Below are 16,847 nucleotides of genomic sequence, written 5' to 3' on the forward strand. Positions count from 1 at the left end.
AGCAATGATATATATTAATATGTTTACCTCAGCTTCAGCCGACTCTCATATTATACCAATACTGATTGTATCTGAAGATCACGTAGGGTAACCCTTTTGGCCCCAAGGACCACATTGGGTGTCTCCTATGATGTTGGGGGCTGCACATGCACACACATTCAGTTGCACACACACTTATTCACAACTGGAATTGCTGGGGGAAGGAGCCTCCTTCACGCTGCAGTCACCCAGACCTGATCTCAGCTTTACTGCCATTTTTGGCAGCAGTAAAGCACTGATGCCAGTTGCTACAGACTACCGTGGCATGGCTCACCATCATGCCAAAGTGGCTCCCCCACTCCGCCACTTTTCTGGCAGCAACCATGTTTCATCAGAAATTAGTTCGGTCAGTGTAGGTCTGATAAGGTTTGGCCTGGTTCATGCGAATCAACAAATTATTCCTTTCCTCCTTCTTTCCTTTTTTGTCTGCTGTGGTTAGAACTGGCTGAATTTAACCCAGTCAGTCTCCCACACAAAAGGCAACCGCACAAGCCTGCCTTTTGAATGGTGCTGCACTATCTATATATCGTTCATGTGGTGGTGACCAGTGGGGTGGCTAGGGCTGGACCTCGGGGCCAAAGTCCATCCCTTTCCCCATGACCACCTGTAGTGGCGCAGGTGATCTGGGAAATGGTAACCAGGTCTAGTATTAGCACTTGGGCCAGCATGGGCATGCTGGAGCCCACTGGGGCTAACGGTTGGTGCAGCCTAATTTCTTATTTTTAAAAAAACTTTTTATTATCAGGAACGGCTGGGCGGACATGTTGCAGGGGTGGGCACCTTGTGACCCTCCAGAAATTTGGGCCACTATTGGTTATGCTGGCTAGGGCTGATGAGAGTGCTCAGAGTATTTCTTTTTAAATCAGGTTTGGGGGGGATGTCCCCCCCTCCCAAGATATTAGGAGCGTAGAAGCTGTTGTAAAACTCGGAGTGGCGGTGGGGTGTGCGAAGAAGAGAAATGTTCGCTGTGTACTTCACAGCTGAATTAATACACATGGCTATCTAAAGGGGTGGAGGGCAACCCATAAGAACATTAAGTCCAGGGTCTAAAATTACCTAGCTGCGCCATTGGTGGTGTTTGGACAAACAAAACTCTAGCAGTGCTTAATTTTTGAACGGCGACGTGCCGGGGCCTCTCATATGAACGTTTTCTCCTTCGCAATGCTAGGCTTGCGCAAATGCCCTTTGGCTTTTCTGCACGTGCTCAGAGGCGCTTTTGTTTGGTATTATTTTCCACTCCTTGTCCCTGGGCGGACTCTTAGCACTTCCCAACAAGCCCCCCCTCCTTTTCTCCACCCATTTCTCCTCGTGGGCTCCGGCGGTGCGTCGTCCCTGCCACCCCCACCTCGCGTCCCGATTTCTGTCAACTCCCTCTCCCCCTTTCTTCAGAGTAGCGGCAGCATCTGCTGAGTTCCCGCCTCTGTCCCCGCCCGGCACCGAGGAGGAGGAGGCGGAGGAAGGAAGAGACGGGTAGCTGCAGTGAGTGGGAAGCAGCAACAGCGGCGGAAGAAGGCGAGTTTTGTCCTTTCTGCCGCTGGCTCTGCAGCCGCTGTGAGGAACCGACTGACTGGCAGCACCATGGCCTCAGCTCCCCCCAGGCCAAAGGCGGGCTGCAAAGCGCGAAAGGCAGCAGCAGGAGCAACCGCCCAGCAGTGACCAGCCTCCGCCTCTCTCAGCCTTCTCTCCCTCGTCCAGCAGGCCGCGTCCCCCGGCGTCGGCGACACGCGTCTGGACACCCCGGGGGGCCGCTCCGCTTCTCTTGGCCCTCGGCGGCGGAGGGTGGAGGAGACGGGGGCACCACCACCATGTGGGGGAGGCTCCTCTCCGAGCTTGGGCAAAACGGCGACTACAGAGCAGGTAAGGCGAGGCAAAAGGCCGGCTGGGCAGCGGGGGACCAACTTGTGTGGGGCAGCATCTCTTCGGGTAGCCGCGTGTCCCGCTGGGCGCCCTGCCGACGTTGCGCAGAGCTCGGAGGCTGGAGGGGAACGTCTGAACGCAGCCCTGGGGCGGATTTGGTGAGATTCGCCTCAAAAGTCCGCCCCTCCCGTTTCCGGGCGAGAGCTTTCCTCCCTCAACTTTGACGTCGAAATAAAGGTCTCTCTCTCTCTCCCCCTCCCCCCGCCGGTTCTGTTCTTGTCCCCCGGTTTCACAAACGCGGTGCGAAGATGTTCGTTAACGCACGTCGCCATCTGGCTGAACGATTTGGAGAAGGAGGGGCGGCTGGAAGTGAGAGTTGCGGGGAGAGAAGCGGAGGAAGAAGGTCACTGCAACAAATCCGCACGGCAGTGCAGATTGCAGCCAGCCTGGCTGGCCGGCCTGGGTGGGGAGAAAAGCCAGGGAGCGGACGCCGCTTCAGGGAGCCATTTAAGCTACACGGCGGTGTAATTAGCTTGCGGCTATATTTAGCGCTTTCTCCCTAATCGTCTTTAAAATCTGGGGCTGGCGAACCTGGCTTAATTTAAAAAGGAAAGGAAATCCATCCCTTTCCAAAATCCTCTCCCCCCACCCCCAGCTTTGCTTTCTTTTCGGAAGTCCGAGCGATGAGTTTGGAGCTAGGGGAAAAGGAAAGAAGACCTCCGTGCTGCTCGGTTTTGCACATGGCATTGAAATAAATAAATAAATAAAGGTGGTGTGTGTGTGCGCGTCTGTCTCCAATCATGGAACCCAGCGTCTTCTCTGCTTCCGGGAAGTAGTGATAACTCAGGCGTAGGACTTTTTTATTTTTAAAGGAATGTTTTTAAAAAGTTCCCTAGTCCTAAACCCCAGTGCATCCTCTGTTGAGACTTCAGTGTGATGCTGTTGGATTAGGTACATTTTGTTAAAATCGATGGCATTTAGCTCTGTAGTCAATTTGGCTCATCCAGTTCACATGTCAGTATCTTTCAGGATTAATTAAACAGTACAGTTATCTCCCTGACTAAACCGTCCAAGATAGGATTATGCTGAATATTCTTGCACTGATGGTTGAAACAAGACCATGTTTTAGTCATCAGCACCTAACTTTATTACTGATATGGAACAGTTTGTGACGCCTGAGAACAAACTGTGCTTTGCTGCACAGCAGAATTAATTACCATTCTTTGGTTACACTGTGAATAACTGTACTGTTCAGTATATTTTAGGAATGGAGTATATAGCTTTAATTTGTCAGCTGTTGTAGGAGAGAACAGTTAATAGACCATGCAGATTTAATTATTTACTGTCGCCATTCATTTCTTAATTTTTTAATTAATGACCAGAGCCAATTGTACTTAAATAATTGGCTTGTCCTTAATTCACCCATAGACCCAAACAGTAGATTTACCTAATTTGACGTTGTTTTTGTTTGGATGATGAGGTGATTACAGTTCTAGAAACAAATTGCAGAATTTATTATTGCTTCACTAAAATAATTTTATATTCATCAATATAGATGAAGAATGACATTGGTATGCTTTCTCTATTGGTTCACTAGAAAATATCACTGTACCTAATTTATTATCATGGATCAACATGGCAATAATTTCCTATACCTGAGGTAGGCACATGTAGCCTTCCAGATGTTTTAGCCAAAACTCTCATCAGCCCTAGCCAGTATAGCCGATGGTGAGGGATGATGTGTGTTGTAGGCCAAAACATCAGGCGGGCCAAAAGTTGCCTGTCCCATTTTATACCAATGTGTACTGTCAGGTACAAGATTTCCCCATGAAGCTCCAGTTGTTACCTTTATGATGAAGTGAAACACGGCATGCTTTTTATGATGAGTGATTAATTCTTTGCATCTCACAAGTATTTGCCACATATGTTTAATTTTTAGAATGTTACATGCATTTTATCTGTTTTAGAACAAAATCTCACTTCCTGTTGGTCTTATTTGGTAAAGGGAAAAGCCATTAATGTTTTACATTTCAAAAAGGCAGAACACAAGTAGGGTCCATGCAAATTAGAAACAGCCAAAGCAAAACCAAAATTATAGTGTTTGCTACAAAAAATTAGATACTAGTTGTAGTATCTGAAGTGAACCAGCCTTCTCCAGTGTGGTGCCTACCAGGTGTTTTGGCAAATAACTCCTTTCATCCCTGACAATTGGCACAATAATCAGGATAACAAAAGGCACAATCCATCCAATAATAATATTATAAATATTCGTAATTGGTTTCACACTTCATGTAGTATGAGAAATGGTTTTAAAGGGAGGGAAAACCCAAGACTAGATAAGGTACAACATTTCTATCCCTCACAAAAAAAAAATCTAGCAGAAGAAAAGTCATTCAGTACAATCAGGAGATCTTTCTACTGCCAGCTTGTACTCCTGAAATAAAAGGACAACATATCTTGTGAAAAATGCACAAATGTGATTAAGGATTGACAGTGCCTCCCATACTGTTATGTCAATATTGTTTATCTTTTTTCTTAGATAATATTGAAATGAATAAAATCAATTGTTTAAAAAGAACATTGCTAGTGGATAATACTGTGCACAGAATGTGCCATTTTTGTTGTCATCTCTGAAAATATTTGTGCTATGATGCTTTTTAATTTCGGTTTAATCTGTTTACTAACATCCACACCATTCACTTTAAGCAGTGATCATACCTGCTGAGTGCTAGAAATTAGAAGGACAGTTGCTGAATGTACCATTATTGACCACTTGGTATTATATTTTGATTGGTTGAAGTAACTAGACTAGAACAGCTCTCTGAACCAATCAGATTAGTTTTAACTATGATGGCATAATAGTTTGGTTAAAAAGCTTATTTTCTATCCACAGTTAATCTTTTTCATTATCCTGGTTGTTAACAATCAATGGCTTTTAATGGGTTTGTGAAGACTCCTGTATTGTTCAGTATTACCATGTCAGTGACATCAATATAAATTCTAACTATTTAAAGAAATATGTAGAATTATTCTATAGGGAACTCTGCTTAATTGGTAGCCCTGATCCAGCATGAGGCAATCTGTACAAGACACAGGTTTCACATGCAGATTACCCTTAACAGGAATAAGAGGCTGCTTCTCCTGCCCGCACATTTGCTCCCTCTGTTCACTGCCTTTGATACTCCAAGCACCTTGGGCAGTATCCAGTGCTGCCTCTGAACCTCTGCTTTTTCTCTTGCACCTGTAGAACCCACTGAGAGTGAACAGTAAGCTAACGCTTACTAAAAATAAAAAGCATCTCTGTGAGGTGTTATATAATTCATTGAGACACAGGACATCCATGGGTCATTCCAGACCCAGATTATTATTTTTACGTGATGAATGGATAGTACTTACTAATGTTGAAGGAAATCCAGATGTCTCCTCTCAAGTGAGGAGACACTACATTTTCTGGGACACTACATTTTCTTCGTACTTGAAACCTTCAGATTATGTTACTTAGAAAATATGGTTCTTTCCCCTGGCTAGCACATACATTGCTGATACAATTGCTGAGCAGTATGTGGTTGTATGACTGTCACTGACCCCACTGGATATGTCTTACATCAGTAGTCATGAATGCATAACCCCTTGCGCTACTGTGTTATCTTAAATACTTAATTATTTCTATCATCTGTAGAGGCCAAGAACTTACTTTCTTGTGCAATTTGGGCAACATGCAACTCTTTTAAAAGAAAAAAGTGGGACATGTTAGCATTTCCACAGCAGTGCCCCACCGTCTTGTAAACATACATATATATATATGACTGTGTGTTCTGTTTGCCCTTCCCCAGAACACAAATCTTCTGTGATTTTTGTTTTATAAAAACAAAACTAAAACTGTATACACAAGTAATCTCTCTGCAGTAAGGCCAATGTCCATTACATCAGGTTTGGTATCAGGCTTGGCAACCTGGTACCCTCCAGATGTTTTGGACTGCATCTCCTATATTCTCTGACCATTGGCCAAGCTGCAAGGTTTATGGAAGCTGTAGTCCTAAATGTCTGGAGGACACCAGGTTGCCTATCCCTGCATTACATATTAATAAATATATTGTTCTATGGCTGCTGTGTAATGGCTAGGAGGAATATATTGTTAAGGTATAGTCTTTTTTATCGTCTGGATTAGTGATATAGCAAATAGGCCTTTGTCTGTAAATGGCATGAAGGTTCTGTAATAAGGCAGGTGTTTATGCACTGTTTGATTTGATTTTTACTTGTGTGAACATCTTGTTAAGTATTGAGACCCATGCTGAGACTATGCACACGTTCCTAGAAGTTAACCCTATGGAACACAATGGAGCTTACTTCTGAATAAACATGCATAGGACTGTTATATTCATTCATTTATTTATTTATTAAACTTATATACTGTTCCCAAAGCCAGGGCTCTCTGGGCGGTTTACAGAAATTCTAAAATTGAAGTAAAAACAAGTATACAAAATTAAAACTCTAAAACACAGAACATACACACATAAAGCATTAAAAACCAATTAAAAACTAAACATGTGGGTAATTAGGATGTGCCGCCATATCCCTGGGCAAAGAGGAAAGTTTTAACCTGGCGCCGGAAGGATAGCGTTATAGAAGTGTTTCACAAGCCAGAGCACTGTAAGTTAATTTGCATACACATTATTAACTGTAATAATGTGTATATAGCTTCAGTTAACCTGGCAGTTTCCAAATTAAGGTTAATTAATATGTTATTTTTTTATTCTGAAGTACTCTTAAAAACAGCAACAACCTCTTAGGGCACATTCCTATGCATATTTAGACAGAATGCTGGGAGTTGCAGGACATTTTCTGTCTATAAACATGCATAGGATTGCACCCTTACCCTGAATGAGGAAGAACCTGAGCCAGTACATGAAAATGCTGCTGCATGGACTTTAGCATGGGAAGGTGGAAAAATAATGAATTTAAACTTGTTATCACTTGTGCCTTTGTTACAATTTCTTTTGCCATTCCATCTTCAAACTTATTTCCTCAATGCTTGCCAGAGCAAGCAATTTACTCTTTTAAAAATAAAACATTAGAAATCTTCATAATTCAAACAAGTGCTCCAGAATTAATGTTGTTCAGGAGTGGTCTCCTCCATCATGGAAATAATAATAATAATAATTTTATTTCTTACCCGCCTCTCCATCCTGATTGAGGCGGGGAACAACAATAAGTATAAAATACATAAAATATTGATTAAAAACATAGTATACATTGTTAAAACTTACTAAAAACTTACTAAAAGCATCCTAAAATTTCACTGGATAAGCTTGCTAAAAGAGATCAGTCTTTATAGCTTTCTTAAATGCTAAAAGACTGTTAAGTTGACGAATCTTCTCCGGTAGGCCATTCCACAGTCTGGGAGCAGCAGAAGGGAAGGTCCTTTGGGTAATATATCTATCAGCCTAGTTTTGGCTGGTTGAAGGAAGTTCTTCCCAGAGGTCCTGAGTGTGCCGGGCGGATTGTACAGGAGAAGGCGATCCTGCAGGTAGCCTGGACCCAAACCACGTAGGGCTTTAAAGGTGATAACCAACACTTTATACTTCGACCGGAAATTAATTGGAAGCCAGTGAAGAGATTTTAAAACTGGTGTAATGTGGTCAATCCTAGGTGTACCGGTGACCAGCCTGGCTGCCATATTTTGAACTAGTTGAAGTTTCCAGACTAGGCACAAAGGTAGCCCTATGTAGAGCGCATTGCAGAAGTCGAGCCTTGAAGTTACCAGTGCGTGCACTACCGTCTTTAGGTCTTTCGACTCCAGGAAGGGGCGCAGCTGGCGTATCACCCGAAGCTGATAGTAGGCACTCCTCCTATAATGACATTTTGAAGGAAGTACTATTTATAGAAGCCTATATGTGTGATTGACATATTTTAGAAGTCTTTCCCTTTAAAAAAGAAAGGGGAGGGGGGCTTTCTATAGAGCATCTGCCTTATGTGCAAGAGTGGGGTGGAAGAAATGCCACATACTGCTCTCCTCTATGCAAATTAGAGTGTCTGCTCCATGATATATGAACAGAGTCTTAGAGAATTAAAAGGGCATAAAGTCGAGTGTTGAACTGCACAGCAAGGAGTTAGATTACTGTCCAAAGCCATCATAGCCTAATAATTACAGTGCAATGATTTGTAATAGGTTCTATACTTTATAAAATACAGTTAAGTGATGAAAGTGTTCATTGTCATTCTAAGCATTTGGTGTAAATTTAGCTACTTAATAGTGAGCTCTATTCAGACTTTTGATCCAGAAACTTTCCAAAAGGCAGCCCTCCTCCTCCTCCAGATACAATTACCTGAATCTATGCACTTGGTAATCCATGATCTATTGACAACATTTGTGATTACTTGAACAAGATAATTTTTCTTGTCAAGTCTTAGCCACAGATAGTATGTAATGAGAGTGACCAGCCTCACAGGCAATGTCATAATTTAAAACTCAGCAAATGTGGTGAGATCACAATCTGTTATGAGCTTTGGGGTTTCATGAATTGGGTGACTATGTTAAACATAAAACAATTGCTGAATTTCACCATATAGATGAAGATAACTGGCTAGGATAACTTACGCCTTTTGTCCTTCATGGCTGGGATGGGATGGTTGGGGCTGGGCTGTGGTGAGGGGGAGAAAGATCAAGTAGTTTTATATATGTTTTGAGCTTTATGAGCTCAAAACAAACACTGAAGCTGTGCAGTTGAGAATGCAATGGTGGTGCTGGCCTGTAAGAATGCTGGTGTGTTCTTGCAAGTCGCGGAATTAATGGTGAGTTTATGAGATTTGCTGTGTAGTGTCTCACACATGCCTGGAGCATTCAACATCAAATTCAGATTGCACAATGCATTAATTTGAAATCAGATTGAAATTGGGATATCTCTGGGGTCAACTGTAAGCTCAAAGACCTCTCACTAGGGCTGTTGCCATACAGATTTCCCTGGTTTGTGTGGCATTGATTCTTGGGGCTTGTAGCATATCTGCCTTTTGTCAGCAAGTCCTTCCTGTGCTTCCCATGTCCTTCTGACTATTTGCTTCACTTCTGTTGTGGGTGGATTTGTGCTGGGGTTGCTGTATTGTTCCCTGATCGGATTGCTTCTCTCTTTCCCAGTTTGAACTTTTTAATTCCTTCTGAGGGTTGTGCTTTTAGACAATGCTGTAACAAACATGCATGGGTGTGCAATTGCATCATAAACAAGCAAGGGAGAAAAATCTTTAAACAGATGGAGGTTCACGTAGAACATCACCTTTTGCATGGGGTGGGGGGTGGGGTGGCCCAAAGAGACCACAGCTGGCCGTTCTCACATTTAATGGTTTGATGGCAATTGCTGTCTTCACTTTGTTACATTACAATAACGAACAAATGAAGACATTGCTTATGTCATTGTTTTTCCAGCATTTATGTTTTAAAAATGTGTATCTTAAAAAGGATATGTAAACAACTCTTATTAAGTATTGTACAATAAAACCAGTATTATGAAACAGTAGTGAATGAAATGAGTATTCATTATGCACTGCAGACTAACAAAGAGTGCAGTCTTCTCAATTGCATGTGACATACTGATTTGGCCATGAAAGTGCCCACTCTTAGCTTAAAATCCTAGCAGAGTGGGCACTTAAAAAGCTGATTTGTTAATATTAAATACAACATATATCTATTACATATGAAATGCTTTTTCTGTGCATCACTTCCATGTACAACACAGCATCTGAGAAATGTCTTCAATTGCTTGGGAGACCTGAAGGTCCTGTATTGGTTTAATGTGTCTAAGAGCAGATGTCTCACAGCCATTGTTAAAGAAAAATCCATTTGTTGCTGATAGGCTATAATAGGAGGAAGGCTGCTTCTGCACGTGTCTCCAGTATCAACTGTTCTGCCTTCCACATAACTTTAGAATCCTATCTTTGGTTTGTAACCTGAGGTCCAGTAGTTCAACATGTAAGCTTGCAAGCTGCTTGTTAATTCCAATGGTTTTCTTTACCACATGGCTATGCTTATGAAGACTTTGTTAATACTGTTGGCATTTCTTATAAATGTTTCGTATTTTGTGTTCTGAAAACCTGTACCAACAACTAAGTTCAACTCCTAAAATTGTATGTTTCTTTTCTCTCCCCCACCTTCCTCTTTAGCACAGCTGGCAAAGTTCAGTTGTAAAGAGTGTGACTGCTTTTCACACTGTTGTTTTAGGATTGACATGTTAGTGTATCTACTTATTTATTGCTTTTTTTTTTTAGGACTGACATTTTGTTACATAGATGTAAAATGAGATATTTAATTAAAGTGAAAAAATACTTGAAGAGTGAAAATACTGGAATAATTGAAGAATGCACTTTAAATTGTACTAGTTTAGCATTGAGCAGGGGGTTGGACTCCTGCATTGAGCAGGGGGTTAGACTTGATGGCCTTGTAGGCCCCTTCCAACTCTGCTATTCTATGATTCTATAATTTACTGGATCTTCATCTTGGCTAGTCACAACCATGGCATTTGGAAACTGAGTTGTCTTCATGTACCTAGGAGTAGGAACTTCTGGCTAGTCACAGGATAGTCACACTGTGTTTACAGGGGCTGCAAAAGTACCCGCCGACTTTTGTGATTAGGATAGAAAGAAATCCAGAAAAGGATGGTGACCAGTGACCAGCTTGCTGTAAATGTTTTTGATTTCCTGGTGGCTTTGTTCTGTTGTCCCTTCTAACAGTGATAGAAGCAAACTATGGAGGAGAATTTCAGAGGGTCAAAGGACTTAATTAATTCATGTCTAAGATTCTTATAAACTGAGTTTTCAGAAATTTGTATGAGCTGTATTCACACAGCATGTCTTTTCCTATACTTTTTCTGTTTGTGTGAATGTGAATAGTAGAAGTATGGTTTAGCCCTCTGGAATGTTTGCATTCAGTTTCTTTATTAGGATTCACATCTATTTACAATATGTATCCAGGACTAGGACAAATGTTTAATGTAAACTTGCTCTTCAATTATATCCAGATTGATAAAATATATTTATTTGCATTTCTGTTTACCATAGCTTGAAACTTCAGGATGGATAACCATTGCTCATAACAAAACCTCTCCTCAAAAGTGTTTCTGGATCTACTCAGGGTTGTGTACAATTCATATATACAGGGTAAGAAACAGAAGTTGTGTCTGTTTCTGAACTCACAGATAGCTTACCTGTTGTGATCTTGAGAGTTCTAAATGAAGTGAAATTTCCAAATGTGTAGATCTGTACAACACTGAACTAAATACTTGTTTTTAACTTTCAGTGGCCAAACAACAAGCATTCTTATGTCGCTGAAGAACATTGTTTCAGATTTTCACATGGTGTGGAAGGCTGTGCCTTTCTGGTTTTCTGATACGCTAATCATTCTGTTTGTTTGAGATAGTGTTATGAATGGCTGCTGTGCAGTGACATATGTACTGCCAGTACTAAGTATTTTGAAACTTCTGTTGCATGACCTGAGAATGAATGCGTAAGATGTTTAACTTTATATAGAATTCTCTGACTCTTTTGGCTTTTGTGGGTAGTTACACAATTTAGAGATCTGCAGTCTAGATGGATGTTGCAAAAGACCCTGAAAGTGTGAACATAGTTTTTGTGGTGCTTTTTTTTTAAATCTTGAGTGAAATAGAAAATAATATGTTGATAGAAAATGCAAGATCATTACGTTTTATTTTATTTTTGTTTATTTTTGTTTCAGAACCCTGGAGACTGGGGTTCAATTCCCTGTTAAGACTATGGCTGACCAGGGTGGCCCTGAGAGAATCACTATTTTTCAGCTTCAGGTTCCCATTTGTAAAATGGGAGTAGTAGTGACCATTCTTCAAAAGATGTCAGAAGAATGTAGTAATGAAGGTACTTGAATCTGCTTCCTTTTCTAAATGTAGACATATAGATTATATATAGTAGGATATAAAGTGAAAATAATAACTCATCCTCATGTGCTTTTCCCATAAGGTGATGCATGAGTGGATTTAGGGGGACCACTTCTTAGAAAAATCATACAGCATCCTGAGAAATAGCATTGTAACCTGCTAAAATATTTCTTCTATATAGATTTGTAGAGTTCAGAAGAGCAAGGACATAGAATAACTGTTAGCCTAGAGAATATTTGGGATTACTTATGGGTGCCAGAATGACCTTATTGCATAGTTGTTACTTTAAGGAATGTTTATTGTAACTGTGACCTATTTCATAGGTTTAGTCTGTGTCACCATTCCCCAACCTAGCACCATTCAGATGTTTTGAACTACAGCTCCCATCATCTTTGACCATTGTCTATGCTGTCTGAAACTGATGGGAGTTGTAGTACAAAATACTGGATATTTTTCTATCCTAATTCTCATGGTGGAAATCAAATGAGGAACCATCTTCTTAAAGCCAGTTATATCATCATCATCATTATTTTTTTATAAATGCTGGTTTGTGTTTGAAACTGTATGGAAAATCAAACTCTAGGAAGATTGATAAACTAATTCAGCATATTCTTGAAAAGTACTTTGGGATTTAGCCTTTAGTCAATAAAGATTTAATTAAGTAGGTTTATAAAACAATTTAATCAAACCAAAAGCATGGACTGGAATAGCAGAGCACATGGCTTTGTCCCAAAGGATTTAGGCTCCGTATATACATAAATGAAAACTGGGGTTATGCACATCTGATAGTATTTACTACATATCATTGCGTTCTCCACACTAGGCCACAGATACGCAAGCCATATGGTGATGTCCAACTAAATCTGGCAGGAATTAGGAATGTGCCAAAAGAGAGGCTGCCTCTTCCCACTTTCTGTGCTACATTCCACCCTTAGATCCATTCCCCAAACTCCATATTTCTGCAAATTGGAATACTGGGAGTACTTGGATTTTTAATAAATGATAGGAAATATGCAAGTCTTACTTAATGGAAGCTTGTGTGCTTTTGTGGGCTATAGAAACAGCTATAGTAAAGTAGTGTGATGAGTAAGAAAAGGCTGCTGAACAATGATTGAGGGGAGCCCTTGCGCGATATTGATACCAGCTGCACCCTGCCTATACTACCAGATGAGCATGAAACTTCCTTCCATCTTGCTTACTGCTCAGCATTGGCATCCTCTTCCGACTGCCATTCTGGCTTGTGGTGGAAACCAGCATGCCCTGAATATATCAGTTGTATAAACTGTGGCTGCATCCTCATGAACAAAGGCAAACGTTTCCTATTGTTCTCCTCAGAAGGAGGGCATTGTCAAATGAAGTCAGTAGTAGATAACACAATTGTCCTCCTTTGCTGTGTTTCCCCATAATTGTCTTGCTGTTACATAGACCTGGGGCTAATCTACACTGAGCAAGATATTCCATTATGAAAGTGGTATGAAAGCGATATATTGTATGTGTCATGGGCCCCAACAGTTGTCAGTGCACTTCAATACCACTATAAACCAGTAGTGTGGCTCCTGCTTTTTATATACCGCTTTCATACTGTTTTCATAGTGGAATATCCTGCTTGGTGTAGATGAGCCCCTGCTCTCACTTGCTTTAAGTTTCTTTCACTGTTAAAGGGTTTCTTCAATATTACACAATCATTTACATCTGATGCCAACTTAATTTCCTGTTGCCAATTCATTCTTACTGCACAGTGCAGTGCCTGCTGAAAATTAGCTCCCGTCTGTTCCAACGCCACACCACCTTGGTAACATGTGGAAAGTCAGATCACATGTATTTGTCGTTGTCACACTACTTCCATGCCAGCTTTGGCAGTGAGTTGCCAGTGCAGTGATGGTGTGAGAAGTAGGAGTGTGATACAGGTGATCTTACCTTCCATATCTTACATGACCTACCATGCTGTTCAGTGACAGCTCTAATTGGATGAAGACCTGGCTATCTATTATTATTATTATTTATTTATTTATTTATTTATTTATTTATATAGCACCATCAATGTACATGGTGCTGTACAGAGTAAAACAATAAATAGTAAGACCCTGCCGCATAGGCTTACATTCTAATAAAATCATAATAAAACAATAAGGAGGGGAAGAGAATGCAAACAGGCACAGGGTAGGGTAAACAGGCACTGGGTAGGGTAAAACCTCCAGTCACTCAATAAACCAAGTAACCTCCCCCGCTTATCAAGGTTTCCAAGTGAATGAATATGATTTTCTTGTTTCAACCTCTTGGTATAATTATATAAAAATAAAATTCCCCATAAACATTTGGCACAATGATAACGTCAAATGCATCTTGTATTCAGCTAAAAGCATTCAATTTCTAAGTGGCTGTAGGAATTTGGTAAAGTACATCTTCATGCAATTAATAGTAAGGCCAGAATCTCACAAATCTGGGCCTTTGCTTAGTGCATGCAGAAGCTTTATACAGCCAGGTTCTGCCTTACTATCGATAGTCCATTGATTGTGCAGAGCAGACTCAGTTTTTGATACATTCTCTTTTTTAAAAAAATGGTTTTTAGTAGTTTCTGCATAACTCTAAGTAGGCTGTATTACAATTTTAAACCACTGCAGTAAAAAAAAAACCCACCAACAACTATATGCAGAACTGTTTAAAATGCTGCTTTGAAAACAACCTGAAGTAAAGCAAATTAAACTGCTATTCCCTGATTGTTAAAAGAAACTTCTGCACATGCAATATTTGTTTGAATAGAGAATGCAAAAGAGGAATAGTTACTGTGGGGTTAAGAGTGCATTGGTTAGGAAGATGGGGAGGTGAGCCAATATAGCAGGCATGAGCTAATACATTGCCTTTTTCTGCCAAAGTAGAAATAAGAAACATCTGTAGCTCAGATTTCTATTTCTGCTATGTATTAACAGACTATGTAGATGTTGATAGAGAAATAACTAATAGGCAGGGTTGTACAATTCTGCTCTGCATTCACAACCCCTCCCACACACTTTTGAATAATAAAACATGAGTCTGCGACTGGAATAATTTCGGAAAGCAAATACGAATTTATTTAAGTTGAATTGTTCATACAATTTGTACTGCTCCACAAGTTGGTTCAGAGGAGTGATTTTTGTTTTCCTGAATTTGGAATGTTGTGTGTGTTTCAGTGATGTGGGGTTTTGGGGAAGTTTTGAACTGGAAAAATGTTTCGAAAATTTGCGTTGGAACATTTTCAATTTGCATTGGAAACCACTAGAAAGTGATTTAATTTAGTATGTTTACTAAATACAAGAAAATAAACAACAGCTGAAAAAGTACCTCCATGTAAATTTTTTGTCACACTATACCATCGGTATCTGACCAGAAATATTTGAGGGAGCACACTTAATGTTATTTAAATATATTGGGCAGGATCCAATGCAGCTGTTTGTTGTGTGTGAAGCCAGTGCTGCCAATTCTGTTCCACAAACGGCTCCCACTGCTTGCAGAATGGTGATTTAGTGCTCCTGGGGTAACCTGAAACGAGCAGAAATGCTTGTTACTGGAACGGGGCAGTCTGGTACAGAGCTGTACCCTTATGAGAGCTCATAAGGGAGCTCCACCAACCTGCCCCCTTCCAGAAACAAGCATTTCTGCTTGTTTTGGGGCTTGCTTCCAGAAGTGCTGAATTGTCATTCTGCAAGCAGCAAGGGCCGCTTGTGGAACAGAATTGGCAGGGCTGGTTGTGCGCAAATCAGAACTGGCAGGCAGTTCTGCTAGTAGATGGGCGGCACTGGATTCTACCTTGAATGTAAACATTTTTATTGGTATACGTGCAAAAATGTAAACACAATAACAGATATTTCTCTTACATTGTTTAAATTTAAGGAAGAAACAAAAGTACTGAAAACTATTGACAGACTAATAAAGAGAGAGAGAGAGACAGGCAGAGAGAACGCAACATGTCAGGATGCAAGCTCAATGCATTTCAGCCTCTTATTTTGAGGCCTTATTCAGGGGTCTGTAGCTAATAGTAAAGAAGGACAACACATAAGTAAATTATAACATTTTTAAAAAAAAACATTTGACAAGGCACACTGCAACAAGACCTGTGCATACAGTTTAACATTGGGTTGGGGAAGGCTGCACTGATTTTAGTAACCAAAAGAACTGTACATGATATGCTGACAACCACTCATCCATTTCAATAGAGTTGAAATCTCTTCCACTGTTTTGCTGCAACTATTTATTAATTCCATTTCACACTAAGACATTTATTTCAATGACATATATGTATTCTCTCACATAAATGCAAAAATATTGGCTGAAAACGGAAAAATTTCTACAGAACAATAAATAACTGGAGAATTTTCCAATTCACATCACTGGTGTATATGTGTGTGTTTAAGAAGAGAATATGTTTTAAGTCCAGTAAATGGTTTTTTTGCTGTGAGAAGTGGCTGCAAGTTGCAATTAGCAAAGGAGCCTTTCCCTAATTACTGGAAACCCCATGAATACTACTTCTTCTTCTTCTTCTTCTTCTTCTTCTTCTTCTTCTTCTTCTTCTTCTTCTTCTTATTATTATTATTAAAGCAAAAGCTTTCAACAGATTTTACATTCCCCTCTCCCCTGTTGGCCATATTTGAACTAGAAACGTGCAGTTCTAAAATGAAAACAGATTCATAAAGGAATAGATTTCAGTGTCAGTTGCCATACTCTATGCTCTGTGGTTGCAGCCACACAGATGTCCAAAACGTCCTTCGTTAAAATGAGATCAATAAGATTTAAGTGCCTTGAAAGTTCACTAGTTGATATGCATCTCCTTATCATTTGTTACACAGATGCATTCAAAATCTGAGCTTTAAAAACTTTTCAATACACCAAAGCAGATTGTTTATAAGCTATCTTTGTGTAGCCTGTGCCTCTCTAATTACAATTCAAGCCCTCTGGGCTTCTGATATAGTATGCCATGTTCATATGCAGCTTCCTGGTGCAAGAGCTGGGTGAAAAGATCAAAGAACTTTTTCCTAGTGCTCCCCTTTCCTCTCATTCTTGCGTGAGGATATGTGTACGTACACA

The 16,847-nt window shown here is 40.4% G+C and overlaps 1 protein-coding gene across 3 annotated transcripts in view; it reads left to right on the plus strand.

Moving 5' to 3' along the window:
• The first annotated feature begins 1,840 nt into the window (after window positions 1-1,840).
• Window positions 1,841-16,847, plus strand: part of CEP85L (centrosomal protein 85 like) — a 393,742-nt gene continuing 378,735 nt past the window's right edge. For 2 of the 3 annotated variants that reach the window (XM_063124727.1, XM_063124726.1), the window contains exons 1-2: window positions 1,841-1,896; window positions 11,615-11,769. In XM_063124727.1, coding sequence (XP_062980797.1) covers window positions 11,652-11,769 — 118 coding nt within the window. In that variant the 5' untranslated portion in view covers window positions 1,841-1,896; window positions 11,615-11,651. The remainder of the gene's footprint in view (window positions 1,897-11,614; window positions 11,770-16,847) is intronic. The other variant, XM_063124728.1, reaches the window with a different exon arrangement.

This window comes from Elgaria multicarinata, chromosome 4 (genome assembly GCF_023053635.1).
Source record: "Elgaria multicarinata webbii isolate HBS135686 ecotype San Diego chromosome 4, rElgMul1.1.pri, whole genome shotgun sequence".
Taxonomy (NCBI): Eukaryota; Metazoa; Chordata; class Lepidosauria; order Squamata; family Anguidae; genus Elgaria; species Elgaria multicarinata.